The sequence below is a fragment of the Apostichopus japonicus genome, chromosome 2 (genome assembly GCF_037975245.1).
Source record: "Apostichopus japonicus isolate 1M-3 chromosome 2, ASM3797524v1, whole genome shotgun sequence".
In the NCBI taxonomy this organism is placed as follows: domain Eukaryota; kingdom Metazoa; phylum Echinodermata; class Holothuroidea; order Aspidochirotida; family Stichopodidae; genus Apostichopus; species Apostichopus japonicus.
Genome location: NC_092562.1, coordinates 21,319,937 through 21,336,161, shown reverse-complemented (window position 1 = coordinate 21,336,161; position 16,225 = coordinate 21,319,937). Strand labels below are relative to the sequence as shown.

Sequence of the window (16,225 nt, the reverse complement as noted above, 5' to 3'; positions counted from 1 at the left end):
TGAACATGATAATGCTAAGTAATGTTTGGATGAGCTTTGCACTTGATATGAAGGTCCCATTAATGCAAGAATCTTGCCAATCACTTGAAGTCAGTAACAGTTGGTCAGCATATTAAAATGGTACCGTGCAGTGTTTGTTGAAAATGTTCTGATACAAAATGTGGGAAGGAATCGATCATTGGCTTTTCTGGTTTAGGAAAAGGGAAACACTTGCCGATTAACTTCGTTTCCTGTCTAATTTACTGTGTGCTAGTCAGTACAATAGATTGGCAATGTACTGTACATGTATGTAAGCAGTACCTGTTAATCGAAGCCCGCAGTATCGATGGTACAAGTTGTAGATTATGTCACGTGGCACCTTCATTTGTTATGAGTATAATGGGTAAAGTCTGCATGCTCCAATTACATTAACACACACTTGCTATGAAAGTATTCGCACACTTGAACAGATACAACGCATTTAGGTTTCATTAAGTGGTCATTCTTTGATTGGAGAAAATAATTCAGCAGTGTGATGGGATACTATTTTATGTTGATAAGCTACATACTTGAGGTCATATCTGTAACCAATAATTGCGAGAAGAGCTATGCGATTTATCGACTACAAAAGAAAGAGTCTACTATCAGCACTAGTGTACTGTCAGCAGTTTGTGGAGGAGGTCCTAATTGCATCAGTGAAAACAGTTTATAATACAAAAGACAGTATTGTCCATGTCTGACGTCACAAAGTATTGCATAATGCGATTAACCATAAATAAATTGAGCTCATTTCCAAAATTGTATAACTCAGATTATGGAACAAGTTTTCAAGATGGGAGTTTAACCAACATGGTGGCTTTGCCCTTAAATCTTCATTTATCCTCTCTGACTTTTTTCTAAACATGCAATCAATGACTGTAATAGTTTCTTCGTTTTTGTCTCTCGTAGATCTGGGGAGTAACTCCAAATTAACCGTGAAACCAGTCCGCCAGCCGATCCAGAATGGTTTCAGTCCTTCTTTACAAAACGGTACCGACCAAAAGTTACCTGATCAGCACGGTCTGGAAGACAACAACAGATACGACTCAGATCTGTTGATAGACTTATCGGAGGCAGATTTTGCCCCTGCGCCTCAGTCGTCATCACTGCTGGCCTCGTTAACGCCCGGCGTCCTACAACCGACCAAGACCGGTTCAAGCGAAGACCTATCTAAGGGAGACGACCGCCTGTCCTCTCTGAGGAGTGACAGTAACAAACAGCTCGGTAGTCGGGATTTTTCCTCCTACCTTGAGAACGATCTGGAAACCACCGTGAACACTTTGAACGAATTGAAAGATTTGGATTTTCAAGGAGACCAAGTGACTCCCAAGGCCCAACAAGAGGAACAAATCAAGATAAGCAATGTCCCAAAGCTCGCAAACGGCATCCGTTCGGATGGACACGCTCCCTCACCAGCGGTGTCTGTGACCTCGCCGGAGTTCGGCGACACAGCGCTGAGAGGCGGTTCGTCTACTTTCTCAGCCCCAGAATTAGCAGATAAATTTACCGTCACTCCGTCTGAAATCCAGGAGATTCAAACTGAAAACACAAAGAGGGCATCTCCTATCGGAAGCCCCGTGGTGGGAAAAGAAGTTGTAGCAGATGCAAACCTCATGAAGACTTACCTAAAGCAAGGAGCCAGACCAAAAGTACCCGGAGTGGTCAAAACTCCAGATAGCGACGAGGATCCCAAGGGCAGCAGCCAACCGTCCGAAGATCTTGCAGTGACCGACGTGCAGAGTCTAACCAATAGTGAAACTCCCTCTGTCGTCAACCCAGAATCAAAACCGGTAGGTTTTGGAAACACTTCGGACATTTCTGTATCTCAAGATGAGTTAGAAGCCTTGGAAGCGGAGTTGAAACAGTCTGGAACGACCGGTAATCTTCCAAGCATGTCGTCTTCTACCGAGAGTCAGGCTCATCCTGCAACGGGAGGGCAGAATACAGCCGATGACCAACGTGTCGGTCAGACGGTAGGAGATCGGGTGGACAGTTCTGATCAGGATAGAGTGAGCCCTCTATCAAAACTGCTCAGTCAGCAAGCAGGGACGGCCGTGGTCAGCAGAGGTACCAATAGAGAAGCAGTCGATAATGAACTAGCCAATCTTGACCCATTTTTTCAGGACAGTCAGGATGTTTTACCAGAAGATGACAGAGGTCCTGCATCTCCTCCTGCTCCTCTAAACCAGTTGGATGATCCCGTAGTTCAAACCCAAGGTTCGTCTACAGAGTCCGGTACCAGAGAGTCAGGTAATAGTTCTACGGTAGCAGTCGGCGAACGAGAAATACCCCGCATAGCATCGCAGGAAGTATCTCATTCCCAACAGCCTCGTCAAGGAGGACAACCGACCGTGAATGGAGGAGGAGGTGTCTATGTGCCGGTCCAAGATCCTTTTGCCATAGGGCAAATGCCAAACGGTGTACAGCCAGAGGTCGCGGTACCCGAAAGCGAACAGCATAACGTAGTGCCAGCTTCTCAAATCGATGACGAAGTCCGGCCTTTGAATGGTGAGGTGGAGCAGCCGAGCAGTTCCGCCGTGACTCCTCCTAACGCCCAGATGGGACCTAACTTCGTCTTGCCACCAGATCCACCATCGTACCAACAAGTACAGGAGTGGAAAGCTGCGGAATTCGAGAGGATCCAGGTCGTCTCCCGAGACGGCCTGACTCTGGACTTCAATCAACCAGCACAGAGACGGGTAGGCCTACAGCATCTCCCTCCCAGTCCGATCATGGAAGAGGTTGGTGTGACCACTGGGTATGTCAGGGACTCACCACACCACCCAGGTAGGAGGAGACAGAGAGGGGAACAGCCCAGGGCTGTTCCTAACGAACAATCACAGAATGTCAGCAGTACTAACAATGGCAGTGCAGGAACCACCACAGAGCCGACTCAGAATGGGGTTGCTGAGAGAGAGGGGGCTATCCAGGAACCCGATAATCTAACCGTTGAAGTTGGAGGTGTTCCGGTCCGATTGGGAGATGTCGCACCAGTATGGATCCCAGATACAGAAGCTGCCAGTTGCATGCAGTGTGGCTCAAAGTTCACGTTCAGGAAACGTAGACACCACTGCAGGGCATGTGGGAAGGTAATGAAATTTCTTATCTGGTAAATTCTCTAGACATTAATTGAATTGTGATTTTGATCATTGTTTGTTGTATTCATACTTTATATTTACCAAAGTTATATACCTTACTCTTCCCTCCCAATGTGTCCCTGAGAGTATCCCTTTCAAATTTTATTGGTACCAAATCTAACCATGTTTCGTTTAGCAGTCATTTGTGAAGTCTTGTGAATGGGACGAACAGTCAAAAATAAAATTAAAGAGAATTTCCAGATGGCCACTGACATATTCTAATATACAGAGAACTTTTATTACTTCATCTGCTAATCACTTTTTGTATTCCTGGGAAATCTAAGGGATTTTATGGAGATAATTCAGTTTTACTTTTGTTAGAGTCCATGTTCTCCTTATTGATTTTATTTGAGAAACCTTATTAACAGTTCCCATGTAAGAGTCCTCATTTTTTGATAGTTTTTTTATTTCATAACATACATCATCACAAAGACTCTAAAGGCAGCAGTCTGTTCTCACAGAGATGGCACAACGTTAAGACATCAATTAATTGATTCTTATTTGAACTACTAGAATTGTGGAGGTTGAAATTCTTTTAATGTAACTTGACATGGTTTTAGTGTATAAATGCAGTAAAGACTTTTGTTCTTTATTTTTTTTGGGGGGGGGGGGGTGGGGGATTGGTTTGGTTTGAGACATTGGCTAGGTGCTTGTAAAGTTCAGAATTTAGACTAATGAATTGTCAAAGCTAATTGTCATCTTACTGTTATTATTCATTGTCTGGACTTGTCCCACTTAAAATATATTTTCTGTGCAAATTTTAGGCAAGACAGAGATATTTTGCCAGCAGATATTTAAGGGAAAAACTAATGACATGGAAGATATTCTCCAATAGTTTCTCTCACAATTTCCATGCAATTTCTTTTCTTTTGTATAATTTTGTTTTAGTTCTGACAGCAGATAATTGGCACACTATGTTTTCTTAAATGACATAGTCAGTTTGTTTATGCTCATTTTGTTATTGTTTCGCTTCTTCTTTGAGTAAATATTTTCAACAAGTTCACAGTGTGCACTGTTACTGCATGTGTAATGTGAGCACCGTTTCATGCGTGATGTAGTTTCTCTTAAAAGGAAGCTCGTTACTGTTTTCCTATTGGGCATTTTTACGGTTTTGAAACATTCTCTCAATCTGTCATACATGTTTGATCAATAGAACTTCTACAGTAGGTCTGAGTGACATTCCTAAGCAAAAGTATGTCGTTTAGCATTTTTTATCTCATGAAAGGACCTCCTTTTGAGATACCCATTTATCCTCTGATATCACAAGTTTTTGACGTTATTCCAGCAGGTTTTTTGCCGTTCCCTGATAACACATTGTTTTTTTGTTTTTTCTCTTTCAAAGGTATTTTGTGCAACATGTTGCAACGTTCGGGTCAAACTGAAATACATGAAAACGAGAGAAGCCAGAGTATGCGCGACCTGCCTGAATGCAATACTGACTGGTAAGATTGCTAATAAAGAGAAATTATAGGAACGTAAGGGGTGCAGGTGTGAGTTTCATGCTCCTCTATGTCGACCTAATTCCCTACCCCTCCCCCCACCCCTCTTTTGGAGGACATTTCTAACATTGTTGCAATCTTCCCAAATGTATTTCCTCATGACACATTTTTCTATGAGTTTGATTTCTTGTTTACAGTATTCTTATATAATAATAATAATAAATACCATATATTAAAATGCTGTTATCATGAAATAAAACATGCTCAAGAGCACTGTACAAAAGAATTAATACCTGGAATATAAAATTACTAAACTTAAGAAAACCTAAAAGTAATAACAACAGCAATAAAAGTAAAAACTGATATAAGACAGGGTTATGAACCACAATAAAGAACATAAAAATATAAATATACATAAAAATGGGCACAGTAATGTGAATAAAAGAACGAATAAGATTAATGCCCATACGCAAGCCTAAAAAGATAAGTTTTCAAATGCTTCTTAAAATTAAAAGTGTCAATAGATTTGCTTTTAGTCTTGTCATATTAGTCTTGTTTTTTCCGATACAATTGATCAACAGCCGAAGCCATGCAGAGAGTGAGCGATGCCATTCAATCTAACGAAAACTCTCCAGAGAACAATGGTACAGAAAACACCACCGGCGGCCAACCACAGGAGGACATGACGGAAGAGGATTCTTCTCACGCCCCAGTCCAAAGGAGTCGATCCGTTCTGAGGCAGCCGAGCAACGATGGTAGGTTCAATAGTCAACTAGCATTATAAGGAAATGGGATTGACAGATGCAATGTTAAACCTCTTAAGGTGTTTTAGTGTTGTAGAGTGTGAAGCTCTTGTTATAACGTAGTGGGTTATTGGTTTTGGGCATCAACCCCTTATGAACCTCTTCTGTTTTATGAAATAGCATAGTGGTTACGAAGACATTACTCTTATAGTTATACAGATGTAATTTGAGTGTAATTGGTTTTAACAGTTATTCAATATGTCAATTTCTGCCTCAATTGTAACATGCAAACAAAGTCAGGCTATGTACATCTGCTTTGTAAGTGTACAAGTGCTTTTGTTTTCGATGTCTGTTTTGAAAAGTTCAATTGTAACATTGTGTTTCTACAAGCAGACAATAGATGTGACTCATGGTTATCATAACAAAGCTGTTCTCATTATCCAACTTCCTTCCCTAAGCAATGCGTCGCAACATGCATTTCTATCGGAGTGTTCTTTGTTGCATCAAACTTACGGATCATTACAATTGCTGAGGGTTTTTGATATACAGATTCTATAATAAAAAAAATATTTTAATCGGCCCAGTCAGGCAAAAAATAGTCAGCACTCCTCGATCACTTTTATTAACTCACCTCCGAAAGGTTCCCACAGACCAAGAGAGAGTAGAAGGGTGCGCTTTTCTGATGGCATTCCTGCAGGATCGGACAGAGGAGAACCGGATGGATCCAACGTCAGCAATACGGAATCCAGAGTGGAGAGGAGCTCACGGAGAAGGCTCTCACGCCAGAGAGGGTCGAAGAGTTTCATCCCCGAGAGTGAAGGTGTCCTTCCACCTAGACTTCTTCCATTGCCATCTGGAGGTAAGACCAATTGGCCGTCACTTCAAACGAGGCCAGTTTGTACACTTTTTAAAATTGAAAAGGTGAACGCTCTCACCTAGGAAATCTACGTGGGTACCATATTTGGTTCTTTGTCTAATAGAGTGCAAACTGAAAGAACAATAGGAAGATAGGGAAAGAAAGTGAAAAGGCAAACAATAGATAGGAACAAAGTTAAGGTTGATTATTATCTCTGATAATACTGTTTATATTGGGGTAGTAGAGATAGATCTCTAGAAAGGTCAAATGCAGTTCGTACTTATTTGTTTATTTATATTTTTTTGGCAAGGGTTAGGGATGGAGGACGCTTCTGGGATGGAAGCTATCTAGCAATCCAGTATACGTAATATATGCAAATAAGGCAACATAAGCATTTTGCCTGTAAATTATTTTACTTGCGAAATAGACAAGTTCATCTGCCCTTTGCCAACCAAGATGCAACCAATTCTGAAACATTTCAAACGTACAGTTTTTGCACGTCATCTTGGAAAGAACAAAACACAAACACATTTTTTTTTTCAAGATATGCTACAATACATCAAACATTTTCATGTAACAAACTAAATTGGCTTTTATCCTTGATCACAAATTCACAGATTGGAATTCTTTCTTGTTGAAAAATGACTCGCCACCAATGAATACGGTATATTACTTTAAATGCTCTCCCTCTCTCTCACGTGAATGTTGGAAAGCGTTTTGGATATCATCCGTCTTTTTTAATTGTTTGAGGCCACTTTTAGGCTACCATAAACATCCATTCTGATATGTGTTATTGGATGGACGGGAAGCCTTGTATCGGTCTATGTGCCTCACTGTCACATTAATACAGAGACCAACAAGTTCTTAAGGATTGAATGTTTTCAGTTGAGTTGTCAGATGTGACGAGGAATGTGTTTACCTTTTCTTCTCTATTTCTTGTATCCTTCCTTCATTTCAGATTTCAGAACGGTGGAAAACCCCAAAGTTGACGAAGTTATGGCTGAAATTAAGAGTAAGTGTACAACTTCATTGTGTATATATCCCCGCTATTGGAGACTGTGTCGTCTGCGATAGAGATACTGCAATGAAGGATCTCACCGGTAATAACTCAACTGCACCTTATCAGCGATTGACATGTTTGAATGCAATGTTTGATCTTTTGACATGTTTTTGTAGTTATTTACATATATTCAGCAATATGGCTCTTTCTTACACTGAGACCATCAGGGTGACACCAGTAAACAATTAAATGCTTTTTGGTATGTAGGCAAGATGTCAAAGGGCTCAAGGTTTACAAGAGGTCAGACTTGGTCAAGTTTTTTTGTCTGTTTGCATAAAGTATGATCAGAAGTCCGGGAATTTCATTGTTCTGCTCTTGGTGGTGCAACTCTGGACTTGGAAGGTTTATGGTGGGGTGGGATGGGTGATGTATAAGTCAAACCAGTGCAAAAAGATGCAAGATTGCAACCAAGTTTAAAAGTGGTTAAGAAGCACAGTTTAACTTTGACACCCCCTGCCAGATGTTGGTTCCCCCTTTGAGCCCCTCTATAAGGCAGAAACAGGCTAACTGCCCTCTCTCATTTCTACAAAGTCGTTAACGCTTCCAACGTTTGTATCTCTCACAGATGAAGCAGCAGATCCAGTCATTTTCCTTTTGTCTAAGGTCCTTCAAGTACACGTCAAGATTGTACACTGTAAGTAGACGGCTTTGGTAATGTCACTGTAGATATTTCTACATTGTAAAAGTAAAATCTCCTTGCAGATAGAGTAAGATTGATAGAAGATAGAAAATGTTCTTTGCAATTAAGTTATAACCTTTCCTAATTTGTACAGGGAATCATTTATCCGGTATTGCTTTACAAAATGGGCGGATTGCTATACAGGTGCAAAAGATGTACAGCAGTTTTGTTTGGTAATATTACTGCCTGTAATATTACTGAAGTTATATTACTGTAGTTATTTCTAAATTGTTAAAGTCAAATCTCGTCGCAGATAGAATTAGTTCGATAGAAGATAGAAATGTTCTTTGCAATTAAATTATTACCTTTCCTAATTTGTCCAGGGAATATTTTTATCCGGTATTGCTCTTACAAAATGGGCGGATTGCTATACAGGTGCAAAAGATGTACAGCAGTGTTTGTACACAGGAACCGTAGTATTTTGTAAGGGAACGTGCAGAGAATCCAAAACTGCAATAAGAAATTTTGAATACTAAATTATTCCACATTGTATATAGTGTCATCTCAGTGTGAAGTGCTCTGTATACAGATAAAGTGTCATACTAGATGGGAAAGTTCAGTTTTCATTTCTTCCAGCAAACCTCTTGGCCAGTGCATCTCAATTTTGCATATAGATGTAATAATTTGGAGAAATTTCAAAAAGATGCAAATTTTACAGTTTTTGTTGCCTTTCTTCAGTTTACACCTGTTGGCAAATCTATGTGAGATTTCCCAATAGTTAGTTCATATAGAGGACAGTTTTCAAAAGCTACTTGAAGTGTTCATTAAATTGAGGCAACAGCAGTATACCTGGCTTTAGAGCAGGTTCTTCGATTCTTTTATGATATTGTTGTACCATCTTTATATCGTGATCATCGTGTTCTGTTTAGTTTCTCTGCTTACACAATGGTTTTGTTCAAAACTCGGAAATGTTTACACAAATGAGCTTCGTGTTTACGTTAATTTCACAGTCGTTGCTTGTTGCTAAACAATATAGCCGCCTCTGAGGCAGAGCTTATAAAGAGTATTAAGATTATGCAGGAAGTTTAGCATTAAGTGTTACAGATAGATTCTACCTGAAGGATCATAGCCATGCCATTAAATTCATCCTTCGTAGTCTAATCACAGCAGACAGTGAGTGGCACGACACTCTCTTTGACCATCATAGCCTCACCAAAAGCTAAAAGTATGCATTAATATTGCTTTGTCATCCGCAGTGAATTGCTGCGTAAATCGAATCTGCTGGTGTTTCACCACCAAAGGTCTGGCAGCGGTCGGTCAAGATGAAATCGTCTTTGTCCTAGAGTGCCTTCCGGAAGAGAGGAGTGTACCACGAGACATGCTGCTTCACATATACAAGTTGTACCAGAGTGCAGTCAAAGGTAGCGTATTCTTCACATGGATAATATCATATTTTCCTCTTTTTTTTTTGGGTAGTGGATTGTCGAACACTTTTTTTTCAGAGTGATTTGTATTACCATGAAAAGAGGAACTTCCTCCAGAGAAGAAAAAAAATATCTCTTGGTCCTTGTTGTGGTGTCTGTTTTATATCATCGTCGGGGACAACGATCTTGTCGAAACCTAGACAGAAGTGTCCCTAGATGAAGATGAAAGAGAGAAAGTTACAAAACTGACAGCTTGTCCCTTCCTGAAACAATTTATCTATCAGCACCGATGACTTTATGAGGAAATTATAATATTGATTATGAGACTGAGGTTCATGAATGCACAAGAGTTGTGCTTACTTCTTTTTCCTCAGGTGTAACGCAGTACAAATTGTTGCCACAAAATATCTGTACAAAATCACGGTACATAACAATGGAACCTGTTTCTTTAATTCGTAGTTGTTTTCTGGAACAAAGCAATCAGTCACCAGATTGGGTCAAAATGGCAACTCAGGTCAAGTGTAGGTAATAGATCAGTTCGGGTCAACAGCTCAAACCTTTGGTTTAGGTCAAAGGTTATTTAGATCCACATAGCTTACACCATAAGAACCACAAAGTCATGTTGTTTTCTTACGCGCATATCTGATGTTTTCTTGTCTTCCTTTTTCATAGATAATTAATTAATGAACTGTGTATTTATTTTGATTTTACATAATCCTTTTCTCAGGTAACACGGTGCAGAACCTGGGACATTGCGTCTTCACTCACAGTTTTCTGGACAGCAGGGAGCATGCAGGATTCCTGTACTTAAGCCCAACGTACCAGTGCCAACAGAAGCTGATCCTCCCCGAGCAGCCGTACTTGTACGGAATATTACTCCAAAAGTGGGAGTTACCCTGGGCGAAAATATTCCCCTTGCGACTGATGCTGAGACTTGGAGCCGAATTCAGATGTGAGTTTTCTTGTGATTTGTCCGAAAGAAAAAATGCTAAAATCTGTAGTTTTGTGTCGGTATGTAATTTTGTTGATATATCTATGTATATATGTATTTTAGATCCTCCCGCAAGCAGGAACTCACAAAGAAGCTTATCAAAGCCGCAAGCTGACCGAAGTCAGTCTCTTACATTCATTTTAACGTCCATGATTATGAATTGTCAACAACTCTGTAACTGGACGACAGACATTAATCTTGGAGTGACTTGAACCGGGGACCTTATGATTGGAAAGCACCGGCTGAGCTTAATATATTTCAGTCTAACTAAAAAACATATTTAGTTTCCACTCTTTTGGAATAGAAACTGTTCCTAATCAAATAAGTATTGTCCAGTGCAGAAGAGCTTGCGTTCCACAAATTTAATGTAATTCTGTAATTTTGTTACATTTTCAAACTGTTGAAGTTTGCATCTAATTGTATGGTTCCTAATTGTTGGGAATCTGGGTTTCTTCATCTTTTCTTCTACGGTTGAGTATCAGACCTTCAGGTTGTGGTTATTCATTCGCACCTGCAGTTTTATCATATGTCTTTCAAAGTTGTGAAAGTCAGAGGTAAGCCATTTAGAATTGAGTATTTGTGATGCTTTAGCCAGCAAAGCAATCCAGGAAAGTTTATTCTTAAGTTTAATTTCAAAAATTTAATTTTGATTTGTTTTCTTAGACTATCCTTGTCCTCTGATGAGTGTCCGATTCAGAAAACCAGTCTTTCAAGAGATTGGGCATACCATCATGAATCTTCTTGCAGTAAGTCTAAGGTTTCTGATCTGTAACTTCTTTGTAAGAAGCATGTGATAATAAGATCAAAAGCACGCCCAATTTTTTTCCATCTGGTAACATCAATGAACTATAGTTTAAGAGAGGTTGTATATTCAGTCCCTTGCCCTCCACAGCAAGGTGATGATATTTTTCCCCCCTCCAACCAACAGCATGCCACGTTTTTTTCATCAGAAATGGTCTTCTAGTTAATTTCAAAATTGACATAAATAAAGTTACCCATATAATACATTTCTTCATCCAAGAAAACATCTTTTTGTCCTTTCTTCTATTTTCTCAAGCCTTTAGCTTTGGTATAAGGTGGAAGATAGCTCCTTAAAATTGAATTTTAAAAATGTTTTCCTTTTTGTGTTTCACTCAGGACTTCAAGAACTACCAGTACATGTTGCCATTGATCCGGGGAGTCGTCGTTCACATGCAGGACCACGAAACGATCATCCACTTACCAAAAAACAGATACGACGATGTAAGTATGGAATGGCGTTGCCTGGCAACGAGTGGCACAGAACATATCGTTATCTGACCGTACTCATTGTTGCCATTAGACAGGTAGATAGACAAATAACCTGTCGTGGAGAAATAAGTTCTTTTCTGTTGGAGGGGGGCACAGTGGGGGGGCACACTGGGGGGTGGGCACAGTGGGGCGGGGACTAGAGAATGTGAAATAACTAGTTAATTGTTAACCATCATAATATTGTTTGAGGACTTCTGATATTTGTTCTATTCAGTGGTGTCCCTATCCTGTAGCAATGTCTGTACTGCTTTTTTTAAATATATGCCTTATGTGGCATAACTTAAGACGTCCAAAAAAAAAAATAGCTTTTAACAATTGCTCTCATTAGTATGTGGCAACAGTGTTTCATGCAATCCAAGTTCATTAGTTCTTGCCATGTTATTATTCCATTTTGCATATCATGTATAAATCCTGTGTAAGTTGGTTACAGAGCAGTGAAGCATCTAGAAAGTGTGGATGTGATGGGAAGTACACTACAATTGCATTAAGTTTTATTCTGAAATGTAAAACCATCTGAAAAGTAATGAGGGTAATGGTCCTCCCTGTCTGACACCGTGTGAACAGTAGGATGCTGAGGGAACTCCAACATCCCCTAGCCAGGCTGCATAGAATGTGATCTTTGTAGCCCTGCAGGTTCACACATAGGGCAACTACTGGTTTGATTCAGCATCGCTGCAGTGGATTTTGCAGCTGCTGCAGCTTTTCTTGTCACAATGCCTTTAACCAGGGGTTCCCTAACTGGGGCGCATGAACCCCCCCAGGGGGTGCATGAGTCCATCCCAGGGGGTTCGTGAGACGTTTCTGAAAGTCAAAACTAGAATACTTTTTGTTGAACTAAAATCTGATATATCATATAATTTAGTAATGTACAAAAGTCGTACCTATGGACAAACTTTTTTTGGTTTATTTTCATTACAATATTACACTATGAACTTGATCTTTTACGAAGCACTGTTATGCGTATTATAGTATAATAATGACTCAGATCGTGTCTCGAAATGTTGGGGGTTCGTGGACAGCTCTGACATCCACAGGGGGTTTGTGAGGGTATAAAGTTAGGGAAACCCTGCCTTAAACAGATTGTTTAGTTTTGTGGAGACATCAGCATTGTTACAATTTGTATTGTCTCAAGACTCAAACTACACTGCATGTTTTGTTTTATTATTACTATTGTTACTATTACTATTGTTTTTGTTGTTGTTCTTATTATGATTGTGTTTTTCTATACCTTTCTTAACTATCAGGTGATGAAAGTCATTAATAATTCCAATGAACACGTCATGGCCATCGCAGCCAACTTCAGCCCAGAGGCAGACTCTCATCTGGTGTGTATTCAAAACGATCACGGGGTCTACCAGACTCAGGCCATCAACAGACAAAACAAACCACGCAAAGGTGAGATTTTTTTATTTATTTGAATTACGCTCACAAGAGTGGATTATCATTCTGTGGCCGTAATCGGAACTGCAACGTAGGCTACATTGATCACACGTACTATTAGTGTGATGAGTAAACAGGTTATACTTATGATGAAGGTTAACTACAGTACATTAATAAGTATTGGGGATAATGAAGCAGAGAGTTTGATCCCTGGCTGCCTATAGTAAGGTTTCTTTCATATAGGAGTAATCCACGGTTTTCCTATCTGAAATTGTCTCTCAAAGTTTAAAAAATCCAAAATGAGTTCAAACAGTAATTATATAGTCATTCAATGTGAAGTGTAAGTAGGAAGCCATTTTGCTTTTTCCAAATGGTCGAAATGAAAAGAATGTCAAAAATACCATGTTGCTCTTCCAAATCCTAGACTTTGATCCAAGTACCGTTCTATGTATATTGTCTGTAACGGCATTTTGGTTGTAATTTGTTGGGTTTGATCATTTGTATGTATACGTTTGAAGTATTTGGTATACCAGCAAAAGAACTGAATCAAATAAATCAATTTTCTGGAGTGAAATTTTGAGAAAGTTTGTTGATGATTCCTTGGACAAGCTCAAGTTTTGTAAGTAATATAGAAAGCGGCCTCCAAGATAAATTTAGTGAATAGGACAAAGATATAATAGTCATCCGAGATGAAAGGACTAGCCCTTAAAAGTAGTCCCGGATTTCTGTCATCTCTGTATACGGTTGTTGCAATGTTGAATGTTTTGTTTTTTTCCTTCACAGTGACCGGTGCCAGTTTTATGGTCCTCAATGGAGCTTTGAAATCTAACTCAGGTCTGACCGCAAAATCCAGCATCGTCGAAGATGGTCTGATGGTGCAGATTCGACCGGATATGATGGCCGCCCTCAGGGATACCCTCAGGAACATGGCCGATTTCACCATACCTTGCGGTGCTGTCGATGTACCACACCCTGATGAGACCGTCATTCTTCGATGGGTGGATGACGATACATCATTCAACTCCGGGTAGGTATTCAGCGTTAGAATAAATCATCGGAAATGTTTAATTTAGTGTGAACCGATGTTAATTATCAGTGTTAGAATAATTATGTGTTTGTGAAATATTCGGTGTTAGAATAAATCATCGGAATTGTTTAAATCCCTGTGAACCGATATTATTAAGAAAATCACATGTACATAGTCGTAGCCTGTTTAACATGTAAGAAATTGGGATAGATCTAGTGTGGTATTTATTTTGTAATGACCAAAATACTAGATGGGGAAAGGGAGGGGAAGGGGAAGAGTTCTGCATAATATCTATATTCTAATTTCATGAGGCCAATAACGTTGCGATGTGTTTCTATTTTATGGTTTTCACAAAATAGATTGTCCTTATGCAACATTTCATTATTAACTTTGAGTGAAACAGATGGGAGTTGCACTTTATTTCTTATTGTTATTAACTTATTATTTTCGTAACAAAACTTTGGAGCACTCTTCTGCTTATATCCATCTATTCACACATCCAAGAAACAGTTCACAGCAACTGTTATGTTTGTTAATTGTCAATTAATAATAATTAGTTAAAAATGTTTCCAATGATGAAGGAGTTATTTGAACTGTAGTTGCTATATCATTGTGGTTTTAGTTAAATAAATCCTATGGGAGAGAAAAGGAATACCCAGGCTTGTGACATGTTCCTATTTGATGGTTTTCATGAAAATTAAAAATAGATTTGTCCTCTTTATACACTCAATTGCATTGAGGATTTAAAGTGTGTAAATCCCAGATTCCCAAATTCATTTGTTGGTGCTAAAGGTCAATATAATCTTTTGGTTGCTATGGAGGAGGTATGTGTTTCGGTAATGTGTATTTAAAGTGATTTTTTGACACACCGTGTGGATCACATGTCTCGATATTCTCTGCACAGGGTCAAGAGTCCAGTGGACAACCGACCTTTAGAGGGGATTGAGAGCATCCGTATTCAAAACACCACCGACTTTCAAGGTCACAATAAGATAATACGTTGGACGGAAGTGTTCTTCATCGAGAACGGTGGCAGCGGGGATTCGGTCAGCAAGCGCCACATACCAGAACCTGTCGACCTAAGCAGGCTAGCTGAGAATCTAGCAATAGCGTTCTGTCTGGCTCTGAGCGAAAGCCTCCAGGATTTGATAACGCTCGGGTTGAACAAGCTGGGTCTGAGGGTTACAGTCGATCTTGAGAAGGTAGGGTCATCTGTTTTACAACTCATCTGTAGTCTGAAACTATATACAACAAGAATCGTTGGATATGCTGAAATTGATCGCGATATCTCTAAGCATTACAACAAACATTTAAAGAGAGAGAAAAAAAAAAACTGTTAGAAAACTGCTTGCCACTGCAAAGAGCCTTTGTAAGTTAATGTATAAGTTAAGGAGGGCCTGACGTTTAGATCCTAGCAATATGGACAGACAACTAGACTTGTGTTGTCTGTCCAATCCATCTAGTTTTAATGTGTCTTTAATCTGTGTCTGTTTTAGTTCGCTTCTGAAGAAGATCCTGTTAGATTCGAAACATCAGGCCCTCTAAGGGAAGCCTCGCAAATCTAACCGCCGGTTCCGGGCCGGCGGAAATCTCGCACCCCTTGCTCATTATGCATGTGCATATTGGTCCCATGGTTGAATGCACACACGCTGGTTGCCAGCCGGAGTAATGAGCACAGCGTCCTGACAACACAAGGCTGGTTATTCTTCACAAACAATGAGCAAACTTGACCAAGTGACCGGATTAACTTTTGCGGTTTTGACAGTCAATAGAGCGGTAGTTTATGTCGCAAAGTGACTTATACACTAAAATCCGCCACTACCAAATGTCCGAGATTCAGTACTTTATATAATTCTTGCAAATCTTCCACGTTATCAAACCTCACAAATAAAATTTCTTGGGTCTTTTATGAACAATTGTGAAACTCCGCTACTCGAAAGTTCGATAAAAGCAGCCTTTACCTGGGCCTATACATTATGAGCCTTGTTCAACGAGTGGTACGTAACTATGAATTAAAAACTGAATCAGCCATTGCATTAAATATATGCCCCCCAAGAACTTCAGAAAACCCATATTGACAAACCAGAATTTAAACAAAACAATAGTTAAGCTATGCCACATAAGTATGTTAAAGAGAGAACATCGACCGTAACGTTGATCTCTGTTCTGCGACACAAATTCAACGAATAAACAGATGTTTGAGGCTTGATTTTCCCATTGACTTAGTGTGTTAGGCTGCCA

The 16,225-nt window shown here is 39.6% G+C and overlaps 1 protein-coding gene across 1 annotated transcript in view; it reads left to right on the top strand.

Annotated features, from left to right (window-relative positions):
- LOC139982006 (zinc finger FYVE domain-containing protein 9-like) overlaps positions 1-16,225 on the top strand; it is a 34,103-nt gene that overhangs the window by 11,580 nt on the left and 6,298 nt on the right. Inside the window, exons 3-15 of the mRNA XM_071994508.1 lie at positions 928-3,107; positions 4,498-4,597; positions 5,176-5,349; positions 5,978-6,196; positions 7,152-7,205; positions 7,819-7,887; positions 9,129-9,293; positions 10,024-10,248; positions 10,951-11,033; positions 11,425-11,529; positions 12,822-12,972; positions 13,741-13,984; positions 14,889-15,186. Of these exons, the coding sequence (XP_071850609.1) occupies positions 928-3,107; positions 4,498-4,597; positions 5,176-5,349; positions 5,978-6,196; positions 7,152-7,205; positions 7,819-7,887; positions 9,129-9,293; positions 10,024-10,248; positions 10,951-11,033; positions 11,425-11,529; positions 12,822-12,972; positions 13,741-13,984; positions 14,889-15,186 (4,067 nt within the window). The remainder of the gene's footprint in view (positions 1-927; positions 3,108-4,497; positions 4,598-5,175; positions 5,350-5,977; positions 6,197-7,151; positions 7,206-7,818; positions 7,888-9,128; positions 9,294-10,023; positions 10,249-10,950; positions 11,034-11,424; positions 11,530-12,821; positions 12,973-13,740; positions 13,985-14,888; positions 15,187-16,225) is intronic.